The 16,890-nt window shown below is 44.4% G+C and overlaps 3 protein-coding genes across 4 annotated transcripts; 2 read left to right on the forward strand and 1 right to left on the reverse strand.

The window, feature by feature from the left end:
• Positions 1-2,267: 2,267 nt before the first annotated feature.
• LOC133898236 (uncharacterized) lies at positions 2,268-7,465 on the forward strand. 2 transcript variants are annotated; one of them, XM_062338845.1, is made up of 7 exons: positions 2,268-2,685; positions 3,208-4,690; positions 4,781-5,032; positions 5,678-5,758; positions 6,273-6,441; positions 6,517-6,953; positions 7,237-7,465. In XM_062338845.1, the coding sequence occupies exons 2-7, from the start codon at positions 3,539-3,541 to the stop codon at positions 7,291-7,293; spliced, it is 2,148 nt and encodes a 715-aa protein (XP_062194829.1). In that variant the 5' UTR covers positions 2,268-2,685; positions 3,208-3,538; the 3' UTR covers positions 7,294-7,465. The 2 variants fall into 2 exon arrangements, with proteins under 2 accessions (XP_062194829.1, XP_062194830.1); XM_062338846.1 differs by having other exon boundaries at positions 2,269-2,685; positions 6,273-6,429.
• A 2,643-nt stretch (positions 7,466-10,108) lies between these two features.
• On the forward strand, positions 10,109-10,849 carry LOC133898663 (CASP-like protein UU-1). Its single transcript, XM_062339342.1, has 3 exons — positions 10,109-10,296; positions 10,427-10,500; positions 10,587-10,849. Exons 1-3 carry the CDS (start codon positions 10,109-10,111, stop codon positions 10,847-10,849), a joined length of 525 nt encoding a protein of 174 aa, XP_062195326.1.
• Positions 10,850-11,206: 357 nt separating this feature from the next.
• On the reverse strand, positions 11,207-15,388 carry LOC133898884 (zinc finger protein CONSTANS-LIKE 15-like). Its single transcript, XM_062339689.1, has 4 exons — positions 14,379-15,388; positions 13,043-13,270; positions 11,792-12,033; positions 11,207-11,680 (listed from the first exon to the last, which is right to left on the reverse strand). Exons 1-4 carry the CDS (start codon positions 15,225-15,227, stop codon positions 11,566-11,568), a joined length of 1,434 nt encoding a protein of 477 aa, XP_062195673.1. The 5' UTR covers positions 15,228-15,388; the 3' UTR covers positions 11,207-11,565.
• Positions 15,389-16,890: the final 1,502 nt, after the last annotated feature.

The raw sequence follows: 16,890 nt of genomic DNA on the forward strand, positions 1-16,890 counted from the left end.
TCGAGTGAAAACAAAAGTATGTTTTACTCGACAACAACAGTTAGATGAAGATTTAACGGTTATTAAAAAAATTGATTCATAGGTGAACATTATTAGATATATATAATTTTTTGATGTATGGTAGATGAAAATTCCTGATTGAGTCAGATCAAACATGATTTGACAGATAACGCGTCAAGTGAAATAAAGCCTTGATTTTAGTTGATTGAAGGCTAGTTAATCCGTAAATTTATTTATGGTCCAGCAACTCTGGTATGTTTTCCCAAGAGTGGGAGGAAGCATGATTCAGGCAATATTTGCTTCAACGAGAAATATCAAATAATGTGGTGTCCGAAAGTGAAACTGAGGCTGCGGGAATGGTGAGGTTCCAAGATTCTATCGTGTACAGGTGTGGTATATGAGTGTATCCAGAGAAAGCAACAGGTGGAAACCCGGGAGAGCAACACATCTGCGCTGCAACTTGCGTGCTGTGAGGCCGACATCTCCTACGGACCTACTTCTCCCTTTGAAAATACTAGACATATATATATATATATATAAAATCTTAACGCTAGATGCAAATCGTAATAAATGATCGCACGTTTGTACATCTATGATGGATTTTGTCACACGTATGAGGAAGAGATGTCTCTTGCCATCCATTCCTAACCCGTCACTGGATCTGGATGGATGATGTTATGGATCAGGTACTCCTTGGGCACTCGTCACCCCTTCCTCTCACTGCACACCTCTAGAGCAGTAGATCCTCGCCTCTTGGCCGCTATTTGCAGTAGGGGAGTGGACGGCCCTACGCCACCGATCAAATCCCAGAGGACGACTGTTCTTGCTGTGCTGAAAAAAGAGACGATTTTGCGAACCAGGTGCATCATTTTGGGAAGAGCAAGTGCCTTGAACCAGGATCCAAATCCTCTGTATTAAGCCAGATTTAAAACAGAAGAACACTGTTTGTACTTGTGCTACAATACTCTACACTAATTAATCATTTTTATTGTAGCTACAGTGGATTATCGTACTGTGCAAATACTTTTGTACTGTAGCAGTCAATTAGGATAGACGGCTGAGATTTCTCATCACATCCTCTGCAGTGACTCCTTCGTGCATCCGGATCGCTTGAACGAATGCATCACTTGACCAAACACGTCAAGGAACCGGACCCAATTATTATCGTCCTTTAGATTGACGCAAGAGTAGAAAGTACGGATGTGAGCCGCACCGGCAGTGGGCCCACGCGCTTCAATTCTTCTTTTTTTCCTCCTATCTTCGACTCGACGTGTTTTTACAAAGAAGTCCTTGGAAATGCAAACGAATGATTTTATGCGCAACATTCTCCTCCTCTCGGCGAACGAGCGTGCAGCTTAGATGGATTCTCGACAAAAATCGTACAGATCCCGAATGAATTTAACGCAAAACAGTTACGTTTTCTAAGATTTAGGGACAAGAATCTTGTGTTTCGAACATGTTTCATATATATAAGAAGAGATAATCGTGCAATTATAACCGCTCTACGTACTATAGTGGTTGCAAGTCAAAAAAGATTTCTATGATTACCCATTTTTCCAGCGAACCTAACTTTGTTAGGTCCCGAGAAATATACACACTATGTTCTTGGTGATACTATTTTACTTTCATAAATTAGTCAATTGTCCCATAGAAAAAATAGTCAATTGTCCCATAGAAAAAAATAGTCAATTGTCCCATAGAAAAAATAGTCAATTGTATACCAATGACTTGTCACTTCATATTGAATTTTATCATACTGTTACTCCATACACATCTGAACAATTTGCATAGCAGTACACCTAGATTAAAAATTATTCTAGCTGATAGACAGTGGCAGCAAAAGAATGGCTGGTTGGGTAACACTTTCGGCACGCTGCACATATAAAAGTCTTAACTGCCATTTTACCCAAAATCGTAGGGAAAAAAATACTTGCATGCTATTACTTTAGCTATGTTTTAAAGATTTACTATCATAATTCATATGTAATTAACATAGCTATCCCATATATTATTGAGATAATAGTGATATATTGTCGAAACAACAATATAATGCGTCACCGATGGAAGGTTTTTGATTTAGACATCTTATTCTTATTTTAAACTGAAAATAGATATTTAAGTTACTTTTTTTTATCCTACAAATCATAAATTATACATGATCTCAAAACTAGAACTTCACCAAATAAAATTTAAATAGTCAAAATTGAAGGACCTCAGGGACCAAACCGGAAGATGCCAAGATGGGTCCTCGGAAAACATTTATCCATGAGCGTGGAACAACAAGAACGCAAGCCAAACCAAAACAGCCTTCTGCCGGAGATACGAAACAACCAGAATACCAGATGCTGCTAGTCCTGTTAATCCACCGTTTTCCGCCTTAAAAATATCTGATTTGCGCCTTAATCAACCATCCGTGGTCACTCGCAGAATTATATAGCCACCATTGGAGAACACAGGAGGGGGGAGTAGCCAAGAACACAAGAAAGGGAGGGGAAGAGGAGAAGGCTAGGAAGGAGAGGGGGGGGGGGGATTAAGGTGGGGAGTAGAACGCAGGAGGGATTGACCGGAATACACCTGATTTCTTGAGTGAATTTCTGGCGACCAGATCAAGGCGGTCCATCGCTGAAGAGCGGAGCCCAATTCGATTCGGTGGGATGCGGTTGATTCCTCGGTTTGGTCTGTCTGGTAGGCTGGCTTCTTTGTTTATCCATGTGTTTTTGTTTTGGATTTCCGCGGTTTCTCTTATCACGTTGTGATTCTGTTCAGTAATTACTGGGACTCTGGCTTCTTTGTTCCGATCATTAATACGGCGAGCCCCCAAATTTGTGCATCATCCTTATTTAAATTTGGATGTTGCTAAGCCCCTTCTTTCAGTAGATGGGGGTTTCCTAATCTGAGCTTGATTTTTGGTCCATTTATAGTTTTGTTTTCGTAGTGCTCATATATTCTGTGATGAACCTCTACTGTCCTGATTTGTGTGTAGCGTGGAATGGGGTCATGGTCTCTGTAATGAATGGTCTAATGCTTAGAGGTTATCGATGCAATTATTAGTTGGCAGTTCACTTGCTATTTCTGATGCATCAAGTTTAAGAAGCTTCAGTAGCTGACAGTTTTCCTTTTATGAGCTAAACAAAGTAATACTAGCACATGGCATTAACTAAGCTCAGCGGTATGGTGAAGTTAATGCCCTTGGATTTGCTTCTGCAGGGCTGTGATGTGATTTGTTGGCATGGTTCATCCCAGGTTCCTGGCTGCTTGCTCAGGCTCCAAATTGTGCTTCATCTCTGGTTGCCGCAGTAGTCATGGAAACATGATGATATCCTTGATTCAGATGCGTTTGAGTCGGACATCGGAGTGTAGTTCTACCCTTCCGGTGTTGATTGATTTCAGTCAATGATTCCACACGCATTGGTTTGGTGTTCCGGGGACTGGAATACAGATTCTGAAGGACATTGAAAGGAGTTGAATAAGTACATTTTAGGTAATCCGAATTGGCAATCTTCCTCTTTTTGCGAGGAAGTAACACAGATTGGTTGTGATGGGTTTACCTCAAGTTCCTCCAGCCAAGGAGGATGTGCCTACAGCATTGTGTACATCTGCACCAAGCCCTCCTCATTTCAGAAGTGTTGGTGCCTGTGATTTAGATGGGCTTCCAGCAGGAAGCTCAAGTAGCAGGGCACTTTCATACCCGTTGATTGGTGATTTTAATAGAAAGACCGCATTAGATGCCCCAAATGAGTCAAACGGATATTCTAGAGACAGTAATGCGTTTGACAAACCTGCTGACCTCCGTGGACTGAAAATTGATTCCAGAGATGCAAATTGTAGATCTCATCGGAAACTTGTGCCCGCTGTCCACATGCCCACATGGAGGGTTGTGGGCTTTCAATCAGGTTGTATTGGAGCTTCTGATAGAACAGAAGCAGATATGGTCCATTCATCTTCTGTCGTCAGCAATTGTCTGTCACCATTTGATCAGCATGAACTTCAAGCAAGGAAAAGACTGTTCTCTCCATTGAAAAATGTGCTTCCTAAACAGTTTCATGGTGATTTGCTCAATATTTCTTCTGGTGATGCTACATTGAGGCATTCTGATTCAGCCGACAAACTATACAGTTCTGGTTTCCAAGATAGTAAAAAAGCCAATACTGGATGCCTCAATTCTTTTGAAACACAGGAGTCGCCAACCAGGTGCTCCAATTGGAACCCAGAATGGGATGTTAGTAGGAGCAATTCTAATTTATTGACTGATGGTCCTTTACTTGGGAGCAAGGAGTCCTTATCCTATTATGACCATCTAGCAGCTAGTGCAAAGTTAGTGCACTCTCCGCTTTCGCTATCTCCTCTCAGCCCCAAATATATGAACAAAATTAAGGTTACTGGATCTCAAAGATATCTAATGAGAGATCTTGAAAATGATTTTCTAGATTTAAAGGAAACGGGAGGGTCTGTTGGAATTAGGATGCAGGACGGGTCAGAAGAAACTAACTTGTTACATGATGAACTTGATGTTATGACACCCAAATGGAGTTCATTGAGAAGGTATCGAAACTGGGGTCCTGAATCTACCCCTACGTCTCCCCGAGTTGGTTATGTTCGGAGTTCGAGTCTGCTTGTGAGGAGGCCACTAGTTGGCTCCTTTGAGGAGTCCCTTCTATCTGGTCGATATTCTTATGGAAAAGACAGTCAGGTCTCTAATTTCTTGTTCACTTACTAGAATGTACTAGAATACTGGGCTATTGACTGTTGAATTTGATTCTATTCTTCTCTCTGAATGCAGACAATTGATGGTTTCTTAGCTGTTCTAAATGTCACTGGTGGTAGTTTCTCCCCCACAACTCAGAAACTTCCGTTCTCGGTAACAAGCATAGATGAAGATAGCTCCTTATTGTACTATTCTTCTATTGATCTTGTGGGGAGGTTGCCTGCAAATAACAACAAAAGCCCAAAGCTCCAAAGAAGCCTCAGTAACAATGATTCACGATCAGCAAAGAGTCGTTTACGCATCCCTGTTAAGGGTCACATACAACTGGTACTAAATTGTTTGGAATTCCTAAAATTGAATATGGTTTTAACCTTCGGCCAGTTTATCCTTCGTGAAATAGTTGTTGTATATCGTGCACTGCGCCTATGTTTTTTCTGCATTTGTACTTGATAATAATTACATGACCTATATGAGCTATCTTAACTGACAAGGCCTATTGTCATTAGAAATTTTCTTGAGGGTGGAGCTGTCTGCATCTGCTTTAATCATTACAATTAATTTTCGCCTCTTTCGCTGCATGAATTTTATACCGACAATACTGCTAAGTTTTTACATAACGCTGAGCGTGTTTTGAATAAATATCCTCTCCTTGGTAATTGCTATGTCAGTAGGCATTTTATCATTTGCATCATTAAGTCTTGGTTTCAAACTCTAGATTTTAGTGCCTTGCTGAATCACACGCTACAACCTCGATATTTTTCTGATGACATTTTATTTGTAACCCTTCAATTGTTCGGCAACTTTACTTTGGATTCAGTTCGTCTTTGAAATGGTTCCACATTTTTGGACATGATCTTTTACATATTTTCTTTCCGACTTCTGGGACCTGATTTGCTGTTTTGCATCTGCCTACTTTTCGAAGTTGTATATTGTGTATCCATACTATTGAAAATTAAAATATAACTTCGACAGGTCGTGAGCAACCCGGAGAAGACTCCACTACATACTTTCTTCTGCAATTATGACTTGAGTGACATGCCTTCTGGAACCAAGGTACAGGAAATGCGAGTAATGTACTATCATTTTTCATCGGATACTGAAGAGAACTGAATGTTCACCGTATGATCATATGTTTGCCTTCTTCCTATTCACTTGTTGGCTAAATATGTACACACGTCATTTTTCTGATTGACTGAGACAATATAAGATTAAATCCAATTATTTTGCTGCTTGCAAGCCTTAACCATTTTGTGTAGGCTTAGTCTGAAGTTGATCATGTGCATAGTAGATCAGCATACATTGCAATTCCTCATCTATAAGAGAGCTACCAAGTGGTTTACCATCAAATTAAGTACTGGAAAAAGAAACTAATATGGAAATAGGGCGGTGCATGAAATTCATTGTTTAGTGCATGTCTGAAAGTACTAAGACATGCAATGGACATGCTTCACCTTTTTTAGAGGGATTGAGTGCTAGATTCTTGAGGGCTGCTTTATCAATCACAGTGACCTGTTTTTGTTTTCTCTGTCCCCCGTTCTCATCTTATTTCTCTTGTGTGACGAGACAGACTTTCATGCGGCAAAAGGTCACACTATCTCCCTCTGTTTGTCCCACTAATCCAGTGGAAGAAGGAAGCAGGTCCTGTGATGTTAATGTTGGACCCAAATCTCAGTCAGTCTCATGTGGAAGTGAACCTAGAGAACGGGGAACTCTATGTTCTGAATGTAATGGAGCTGGTAGCCTGATACCGATATTGGTTGAATCCAAACTGTAGATTTTGAGGCAATGATAAATTTTCTTTGTCTTTGCAGGCTGTGGGCATGGACAGAACTGCAACTCAAATGACGAATCAGAAAAAGGAGGTCTGGACACAAAATGTTGTTCATTGGAAAGTGATTCTAAAGAATCAAATAAATCTGGCTCTCCTAGCGATAAAAAAGACAATACTGATTCTGATGGTTGCCACTGTCAAATAGACAAGTCTTGCTTAGGTGGAAAGACATCGTGCTGTTCATCTACTAAGATCAATGATAGTTCAGGTGGAGGTGTGCTTCGTTATGCTTTGCACCTGCGCTTTTTGTGCCCCTGTTCCAAGAAATCCTCAAAATCAATGCTTCGGTGCAAATCTGATCCATCATCAGCACCATACGGTAGCAATACAGTGCCCGAGGAAGAGCGGAGGTTCTATCTCTACAATGATCTTAGAGTTGTATTTCCTCAAAGGCACTCAGATGCAGATGAAGGCGAGGTATGCAAGTTTTTTGATGTAGTTGAAGTTTTTGCTCTTGGCACTACCACTTTTCCATTTCTTTCTTCCGTCAGTCTGAAATTGGGTTGATATATATTATAGGTTATTTGCACACGATCCACATACTTAATGATACTCGGTTATTGCCTATATGATAGTAAATCATCCTTTTGTCTTTCTGAGAATCATTTTGAAAGGCTTTTTTAAGTTTGTCCTGTCGTTGCTTTTTTTCTTGTGCTGTTAAATCCATAGATTTAATGGACATGTTTCATCTTTGTTGCAGCTGCGAGTGGAGCATGACTTCCCCGCTGATCCCAAGTACTTCGACATAAGCAATTGATGTTTGCTTGTGCCCTCTCATGTATAACTTGCGCTGCTGCGCATAAAAAAAGAAATCTGTAAATATTTTTACCATGACTAACTAACTCTGTTACCGCTCCTCTCCCCTGTGTTCATCTTTCACCAGCAAACTGTACATATTTAATCTTCCAATAAAATGCAGCACTTCGTTATCCCTTTTCCTGTATGCACTCCCTGGTATGTTCACCTTTTCGGGTTCCAGATATCGATCAGAAGAACACTCAACTGTCAGAATTGGGATTTGTTAGTCGCAGACTAAGTCTTAGTACGCCAACATTTTCTGGGAAATCTAAAACTGAAGTGTGCGAGTCCTAAAGCAAGACTAGGACTTTTTCCTGGATATGTTCTCTTTCCTTCATGGCTTCACATCTAACCATAAACATTGCATATCGTGGCAGCCAATCAACGGTCGAGAAGGTCAAATTAGCTTCATTCTTCTGTACTTCGAGTCATCTCACTATTTTGGAGCTCTCATGCAGTCTTGGCAGTATATAATTTGTTATTCTTGTCTCTAGATTGCTTGGTAGATCATGTTAAAGTTGCCAAGAATGAGCCACTTGGTGCCGGCAGGAGGTTTGAGAGTTCAAATTTCCGTGAGCAAGGCTGGCTTATGACGCTCGCGGTACGGCCCATACACCACTGTTATACAGTCTAAACTTTTTTTTCGAAAGACCCAGAACATTACCGGCTTTTGTATTAATAAGAAGGAGAGCAATTACATACGCAAGAGAAGAAGTCTCCATCAGATGGAAGGCTGAGCCGGTGGAGCATCGAAGCTCCTGACTTCCAACAGAAGAAAAACATCGGATTACTCGCTAATGATAGGAGCAAGTAAGGACAGGAGTTCCTGAATTTCCGAGATGACGCGAGCGACGGATTTCTCCTTGGGATTGAAAACTCTATCGTTCTGTCGTTCCGAGATGACGCGAGTGACGGATCAAAGTCGGGCTGGATCGCAGGCCCACGCAAAGGTAGAAAGATAAATCAAAGGGCAAGGATGTGGCAGTACTTGAAGAAATTAGGTATAGACAGGGAAACTTCAGTCATGTGGAGTTCTGTCATGAAGGTAGGAAATCAAATACAGATGCTCATAATCTAGCTAGATTAGCTTGTTCTTTGAGTTCAGGTCATCATGTATGGATGCTTGGACCTCCATGCATCATTGATGTACAAGCTAATGTTTAAGTCGTCAATAAAATTTATGCCTTTGCTTTTTTTTTTTTTTTTAAAAGCAACGCTGGAAGGGGAAGAGAAAAAAGACAAGGATCGGCTTCCTTCTTCTACCTCGGCTCCTCCCTTCCCTGACTTCTCTTCTGTTTCTTCCCCGGCTTTTCTTGCTATCCCCTGAACCCTCTAATTCTTCTCCAAATTAGTACTATCCAGAGTAGTAGTCCCTGGCACTTTGCCCCAATTTGTATTGCAATTTGTGTTTGGTGATTGAGGTCTGTTACACGCTCCTTTCCTTCCAAACTAGTAAGATGATCCATTCTAATGATCTTACTGTAATATTTTATCAGGATAATTTTTTATTAATTATATTTTACATAAATTTTTTTATTTAGGTATTTGATTTTTATAATAATTTTTTTTCTAAAAATAAATTTGATATGGATCCTTCTTTTTTTCTATTCTAACCCCAATTTCAATTATTATTTATTTAATTTTATTTGGACTCTTTATTTAGATATTTTGCTTCACAAACCATATATAAATCGAACTGCTAATTTTCTATAACCAGCTAAGTGCACGTGTGGTGCAATGAAAATACAAACATTAGACATGGTAACATCTAGCATAAACTTAAGATATGAAGATGTATATACGTCATTGGAGTATTACCGAACGAATACGTCGGAAGCGATACCGTAGTTTGATTTTAGACGGGATCCGAAAAATGGGTAGGAGATTATTAGCTAATTTTTCTCCTAATTTACTTTATTTATTTTTATTAGTAAAACGAGTTACATATCTGTAACAGGTAACAAGATAGAGAGGTTGGAGGACGATGATAATTGATAAAAGTGGTTAAATTATTTGAATTTTAAGGGTTTTTATAGATAGGAGGAGAGTAGGGAGAAGATGTGATGTGAGAACTAACTCATCTTTTATATTTTCTATAATTTTAATTCCGAATTTAGCTATTTATTAATCATATTTGATATGGACTCTTTGTTTTAATTTAGATAGTTAGATGTTGTAACCATAAGTGATCTAAATTTTTATATTTTATTGATTAACATGTTAATTTTGTGACGTTGAGAACGAAAATAATAACTTCTTTTAACACTTAAATAATAATATAATAGATGCACTAAATAGTGATAATGGCTAGAGAACGGATCCTTTGGCTGTGGTTGTCGAGAGGAAGCACCAGCTAGGGTCTAGTACCAATCCGCAACCGTGTCAGTCGCCCTCCAGGTTGATGGAACGAGGCTAGGACAGTCTAAACTTTGTCAAGAGGGGGGCAAAAAAAACCAAAACTTTCAAAAGACATGGGAGAGTCATGATCTGCTTGCAGGATCATGCATATCGGCCTTTTCCTTTACAGAGAGACATGGATACATACGAGACTCCAACATTCCCAAAGACTCTTGCTTTTGCAGATTTCGATCTTTAAACCCTTCCTCCGACAGGTGTGTGTATATATATGTATGTATGTATGCATGCACGCATGCAAGTGCACGAGGCTCCGACGTTAACTGCTGCTTCGGGATCGACGTTTTGCACTCGTGCAGGGTTAGACAGGGACAGGGCGAGTCGATCGGCGTCGGCGTCCGGCGACGATGACGATGAGGATGGTCGAGCTGGAGTCGCAGGAGGCGGTGGAGACGATGAGGGTCGCCACCGCCGCGCACGTCAGGACCAGCGTGACTCTCCGGCTGCTGGCGTTCGCGGCGTCTCTCGTCGCCGCGGTGGTCGTGGTCACCAACAGGCAGGACCGCTGGGGCATCACCGTGAGCTTCGAGATGTTCGCCGTGTGGGAGTACGTAGATTCATCAGCATCAGTTCATAGTTCATAGTTCATACGTGTATTTTCGGATCTAACTAGCTATAGCGAGCATATCGGCTGATCTAGCTTTCCGTTTAACTCGCGCTGGAAACGAAACTTGCAGGGCTTTTGTGGCGATCAACTTCGCCTGCGCCGCCTACACGGTGCTGACGGCGCTCTTCCTGAAGAAGCTCATCAGCAATTGCTGGCTGCATCACGCGGATCAGGTAGGCTCAGATGTAAAAGACCTTCTCTCTCCTACGTATTCCCTCTCTTTCTGGAAGAAGTTCACATTCATTGTTGTTGTCGTTCCATGCAGCTCACGGTGAACCTGCAGACGGCGGCGACGGCGGGTGCCGGCGCGGTGGGTTCGGTGGCCATGTGGGGGAACAAGCCCAGCGGGTGGTTCGCCGTGTGCCGCCTCTACCGGCTCTACTGCGACAAGGGCGCCGTCTCCCTCGCGCTCGCATCCGTCGCCTTCGTCGCCCTCGGCGTCGCCTCCACCCTCTCCCGCTTCCCCAGGGCACCCCCGCCGGCCTCCAGATAGCACGACAACAGCTCGCTCTACAACCTAGGCCTCTTCTTGGTGTATGCGCATGCTACATACATGCAAGATCCAACTCACTTCCTCTCTGTTCAGTCATATATATTTGCATCTAGGATCCATTCTCCAGAGTTCAGACTTTGTTCAATAGATTGGTGGAATTTTCAGTCGTAGTAATTCTTGTGCTAGCACGAACGATATGCTCTCTAGTCTAATTTGTTTGATTCGTCTGGTCTTGTGACTAGAATTGCCAATTCTTCCCTTTGGAGACATCCGATATAATTGGAACCATATAGAGAAGATTAGCATGGGTATATGTAATCCTACTTAAATATAGTTAGCACAATCAAGAATTCAAGATGATAAAAACCGGATATAGAATACTTCAGTGCATACTCATTCACGAGGTACTCGTAGTAAATCACATAGCTAATAAGTACTGTAAACAAGCTATCTATTTCTGTTCTGATGGCAACAAGAAAGGGGTGTCGCGCCTCTTACTCTCTTATCTCTTGCCAGCATAGCGTGCAACCTCTGGTGTTGACCCACGACCACGATGCTTCAAACCAAAAATTTGGCTAAACACGGCGTGGTATTCAGCGATAGCATTGTGCATATATAGGTGTTGTGACGCGCCATATCAGCTTCATATTCAGCTCCTCCGCAAAAAAAACAAACCCGGGCTACATGCAGCTAGCTCCATCTTCACAGGCCATGGCTCATCCACCATTGCCAGCGTTCAGTGCTTCGGTCGACTTGACGAACCGGCCTTTCACTCGCTTCCTCGTGTCAGCCCTCAGCTTCCTCGACTCGTAGCGGATGTGCTTTTCGTACCTACAGAATAAGGATCAAAGGATTAGTAAGAATATTGAAACTCTCTCTGATCGGTGCAGAAGGTGTTGCTATTAGCAACAAGAAGATGAGGGTCAGTTCATTGATCCATGCCTGCGATTCTTCCTCTTCTCCCTGTACCGCTGCATCGCACTGTCCCTGTTCTGCGCGAGTGTCTCGCTGTCGAACTTCATGGGAGGCCTCTCAGCTCCAGCTGGGGCGACGGTTTGGTCCCCGAAGGAGATCTCCCTGGTGAGAGCTGGTCCTGAAGTGGGCACATGGTTCCCGGAGGTTGTCGGTCCGTCCATCGTTGAGGTGCATGAGCTGACCTTCCGTTTGTTGCTCCCAGTGCTCACCTGGAAAGAGGAAGTTCAGCATATAGAGAACATGGTTAACCCGAGCTATAACCAGCAGCTAGGTACGCTGAAATTTTATAGGACAGCTCCAGATAGAGACTCGGTACTACTGTGCAATGATGCAAAATCAAGAACACGTGGTGTGGCTTTGTATAGCGAGTTTTCAGTGCTGACAAAATCGTCCTTTAATCTTTCATAAAGAAACAAGATGCCTCCATGACATGGTAGACCAGAGGAGGACGCAACAAGGATATGTATGGTGGCCCATAACTATCAAGGTGACCGAAAAACAACTTGAAGCGTTCGTACCATATGGGACCATTGAGCCCAATTTTACATGCATAGCCCTTTAGAAGATAAGATCTACATCTAATTAGGAGCATGGCTGCTTGAACCCATCCAACAGTAAGTAGTGCATCAACATCAGCAAAAGCTCTGTTACGCAGTCAATTGGAACAGGACGTGGTGCATCAAGCCATCAAACATATGGAATATCTAGTGTCCCGTAAATATATGCGTGTTTTAAGTTCAGGTACATCTTCAAAAATCCAATTTTCAGTATTTTGTTGATCTTGAAGCTTTGATCAACCAGTTCCTAGAAAAATATCATCATCATATTGTATAGATTACTCAACTCAACCCACCGGACTTTATCATAGAAGCTTTGCTAAGTGTTTCTTGAAGGGGCAAAGTCATGGGTACAGATTAGGGGATAATGCTCATCTTTAAAAAACACATTTAATCAGAAAAGTTTTTTTTCTCTGACTTTGCTCCTCTGCATTAAGGACTTAAGGGTTATGGTGATATGCAGGAAATAAAAAATTGGAAGCAATATGAGGCAAGTTTTGCCTTCAAATGCATGGACTAATAATACTTCTTTTCTATCACATGGCCTATATGAGAAGATATACTTGACACTGTTACTACAGCGAGTTAGGTGCCACATGCGCTGTATATGCACGGCAGCACACCAACTCCTTTTACGTTTGGAAAAAGGAAGATGACTTACATTTTTCGATGACAACTGACAGACACTAGTTGACATGATATCTTCGGCAGCTGCGCAATATCTTGAGTCATAAATATCTTCCAGATCTTTCGTTGTCCCCGAAGAAATTTCCTGAAGCATGTCACTATAACTCTTAATCGTAAAAACTCCATTGTTCGGACCAAATCCAACTTCAAGTGCGGAGTTCTCATTGTGATCCCTTGATCTTCCTAAATTGAAGTCCCATATCTGTCATGCAAATAAAAAGCAATGAACTGTCTTGCTTGCCTTGGCAATAAGCACACTCAGCGTGAAATTTGAATGAAAAATAGAGAGTTCTGAAGTATCTGCAGTATGGAGGATGTGATTTCTTGACAGTGCAGTGCACAATCAGAAGTTCAAATAAATGGTATTGCAATTGGTGCACGATTATTGAGCTGGTTTCTGCAAAATATAGGATCCATTCCATATCCAAAAAGTCAAAATACTGTGAGCCTGGTCTAGTAACTTGCGAAATCACAAACAACACATTTTTCCATATCGTGATAGCAACAGCTCTTCGGAAAATTCTGCCTAATTCGTATCATTGCTAAAAGAAATATACCTTTCCTCAGGCCCATTTCGTGCATTAAATGCCACTAAAACAACTGGTCCATGAACCTTTGTTGCAACTACAATCTCGCCTCGAAAAGAACAGAATCATAAGTAGTGAAAGCAAAAAGGTTAAATTTATCTCTAGTTCTCTGCTCAAAGTTACTGAGACCATTCTATTCTCCTGGCTGACAAAACCTAGGAAACTAGAGGAAGATGCGCCGTGAGAACTTACGAACCACAGAATACTACCTGGTCATGTGCTGAAGCAGAGAACTGTAAAATTTTGATGGTTTCAGAACTGGCACCTATAGTATCCGTCATGAAACCACAAAAGTATAGTTTTTTTCGAATGCAAATCGGCAGGAGGTCTGCCGTTAGCAGGAGAGCAACGATGTACAAGAAACCACAAAAATATTTCGGCTTGCGTAAGACCAATACTTTTTGTCCGTTCCCTCACCTAACAGAGAACTCAACAGCATTTCGTGATTTGGCTGATAAGCGGAATTGACAACGTAACTACATCCAATTTGACTTCTAATGTTAGCTGTGGAAATTAAGACTAACATTTCTCAACACCATGTGATCTTAATAGGAGGCCACTTAATTTACTGCTCCATGACAACGTGACTAATGTACTACTGATAAGGTGGAAGATTCAGTAATACAATCACAATGCAAATTGGCCGTTAATAGATTTCAATATTTATAAAAATTTCGCCTTTTTTCCTTTTTCCTTTTGACGGGATTTTCTCTTCTAATTTACCTGGGAGGGCGGAACCGAGGGCGTAGTGCAGTCCCATAGCAGTTGTTCGTCATCATCGGCCATCCGGTCACTGCCACCGATGAGCTCACCGCAGTTCCCCGACGCCATCGTGAGCAGGGATGTATACGGCAACGGCACCTCCGTGGCCGCGGGAGGAGGAGGAGGAGGATGCAGCGTTGGGGGCGCCTGCTTGTCTGGCAAGCGCCCGCTGGAGGCTGCGGAGCTCCGGCGAGGGGTCCTGGGGCTCAGATCCGGCTGCGGCTGCGCCATGCCCGCCTGGCGGCGAGCCATTTCTGCGAGCTGGTGGCAGAGCGTCTCCCCCTTGAGCCGCCGGATGCCACCGCCAGAGGCGGTTACCTCCGGTGGGTCGCACGGCACGTAGAGGTCGCGCAGGTCCGGCTCGACCGCCAGCATGGAGTAGTCGAGCACCGAGAATAAGGCGTCCTCCTCGTCGTTGTATTTTGCCTCGTCGCCGCCGCATCCACCCACGCCGCGGAGGTCGAGCCCCCATGACGCGGCGAGCTCGGCCGCCGAGGGGCAGCCCGAGAACCCCTCCACGGGCACGCGCGCCGCGGCGTCGCATCCGCCTGCGCAGTCCGCGCAGAGGAACGTCTGCTCCCCAGCGCCTGCCCCCGGCGCTGCGGAGGCGACGCGCGCGGCGGCCGGGCGCGCCGCGCAGCCCGCGCAGAGTGGTGCCCGCACGTGCTTCCGCGACAGCGCGTTGGCCGCGTGCACGTGGCGGTCGCACGCCACGCAGAGCCGCGCCGCGTCCGCACGGCAGTGCAGCGCCGCCGCCGCCTCCCCGCAGTAGTCGCACGGCCACTTCTGCCTCCCGCCGCCGCTCTTCATCTCCCGCGCCGCCAACACGACCTTCCACACGCGCCAATCACGCGACCAGCCGACGAGAAGGCATCAAATGGAGAGCAGAGAAGGGAAGCGAGATGGTTTGCTTGCGACTTTCCGCCGCGCTGATGCCGCGCGAATCAATAAGCAGCAGCAGGCAGGCAGGCAGGACCGCAGGAGGAGGTGATGGAGTGGAGGAGGAGGAGGAGACGCCGATCCGCCACGCGGTCCCGAACAGCACACACCACCGGCACTGCACGTGTCACGCTGCGGGAGCGGTGAAGTGGCGGGACCCGCGGCGCAGTGGGCTGGGGGGCCGGAAAATATATCGCTGAGCTGTCGCGCCGGACGGGAGGGACCCGGATGCTGTTCAACGACACTTGCGGTGTCAATTTCTTTATTGACTTACAAATGATTTTTTTATTGATTTACAAGTATTCCTTAGCATTGTTAATTTCTTTATTGACATGGAGTTCTGCAATTCACTACAGAAGAGTAAAGTTGAACCAATTTATGAGGGAAATCGACTATAAAAATCTTACAAACCACACGGTTAATTAAAAAAACTAGCAAAAGCCCCAACGCCACTACTACACACAAATAATGGAGTTCGATGTGAGTCATTGTTGTCAAGCTTGCTACACTAGCGGTACAGTAGCTCTGACTTCTCACGATGGACCTCAACCTTTGCATCGATGCTGTCATGACACCGCCGAGCAGTCCAATGCAGGACCCAAGCCAACAGCTGTTCAAACGCGGGGACCTCCAAAGCGATACCTCCAAGGAGGTTACGACGTCGAAGACACCGCCGTCGCTTATCTATAGAGCCAGAATAAGGTTTTCACCCGGAGAGTTCACATGATGGGGGAAAAGCACCACGACGATGCCTTAAAGGAGGGAAGCAGCACCCAAGGGCGGCGGCGGCGGCGGCACCAACAATAGCCAGGTAAGACTTTCGACCGCGCAGATGAAGCGGTCGCACTGGCCATCACATCCACAACAGGTCCCGCGTCGTCCATCCGAGAACAGCCACTAGCAGCCCAACAGCCCTGGGCTCGTGGCTAAGTCGACTGGACGGGCATGGACACGATACCATCGCACGGTTTTGGGCCGCAGCCACACAACAGAGCAGTAGCCTGCACACACACTGGTCGGCACGCGTCGTCAGCTGCAGACGGGATGACCCCACGCAGATCAGTGCGCACCTACCCCCTCCGCTACCTCGACCTCTGCCTGACTCCGTCATCGGACACAGCAGCACCGCACAATTTCGGGCTGTAGGCAAGCAGTAGCCTGCACACGCGCCAGTCGACACGCGTTGTCAGTTGCAAACAGGTCGACTCTGCGTAGATCCACGCACGCATGCCCCCCTCCGCCGCCTCAGCCTCCATCTGACTCTCTTATCGGCACTGATGTTGGACTGGACCGGATCTGACCGGCCCCGTGTAGATCCGTCCATGTGTGTACGAATCGCCACCCCGTCACCGGCCCCCACCTCGATTTGGAGCTAAGGAAGGGGAGGGGCACCACGAGGGAAGGTAGCCCTGTCGTCGCAGTCATCGCACCGGCGCGGACTTCCAGTGGCTAGCTTTTTCCAATTCCTCCTTTTCAAGCTAATATTTTGAGATGACACATACTTATTACCGACACATGATTTCAAGTTAATATG

Source organism: Phragmites australis, chromosome 18 (genome assembly GCF_958298935.1).
Source record: "Phragmites australis chromosome 18, lpPhrAust1.1, whole genome shotgun sequence".
Lineage (NCBI taxonomy): Eukaryota > Viridiplantae > Streptophyta > Magnoliopsida > Poales > Poaceae > Phragmites > Phragmites australis.

Bases quoted from the DNA above. Each gene is read 5' to 3' on its own strand.
- LOC133898236 (XM_062338845.1), top strand. From the start codon at position 3,539: ATGGGTTTACCTCAAGTTCCTCCAGCCAAGGAGGATGTGCCTACAGCA. The intron at 6,442-6,516 runs GTAGCCTGATAC...TTGTCTTTGCAG, and splicing joins TTCTGAATGTAATGGAGCTG to GCTGTGGGCATGGACAGAAC. The intron at 6,954-7,236 runs GTATGCAAGTTT...TCTTTGTTGCAG, and splicing joins CAGATGCAGATGAAGGCGAG to CTGCGAGTGGAGCATGACTT.
- LOC133898663 (XM_062339342.1), top strand. From the start codon at position 10,109: ATGGTCGAGCTGGAGTCGCAGGAGGCGGTGGAGACGATGAGGGTCGCC. The intron at 10,297-10,426 runs GTACGTAGATTC...CGAAACTTGCAG, and splicing joins GAGATGTTCGCCGTGTGGGA to GGCTTTTGTGGCGATCAACT. The intron at 10,501-10,586 runs GCAATTGCTGGC...TCTTTCTGGAAG, and splicing joins CTTCCTGAAGAAGCTCATCA to AAGTTCACATTCATTGTTGT.
- LOC133898884 (XM_062339689.1), bottom strand. From the start codon at position 15,227: ATGAAGAGCGGCGGCGGGAGGCAGAAGTGGCCGTGCGACTACTGCGGG. The intron at 13,271-14,378 runs GTAAATTAGAAG...TTTGCATGACAG, and splicing joins CCTCGGTTCCGCCCTCCCAG to ATATGGGACTTCAATTTAGG. The intron at 12,034-13,042 runs GTAAGTCATCTT...TCCTCTTTCCAG, and splicing joins GTCAGTTGTCATCGAAAAAT to GTGAGCACTGGGAGCAACAA.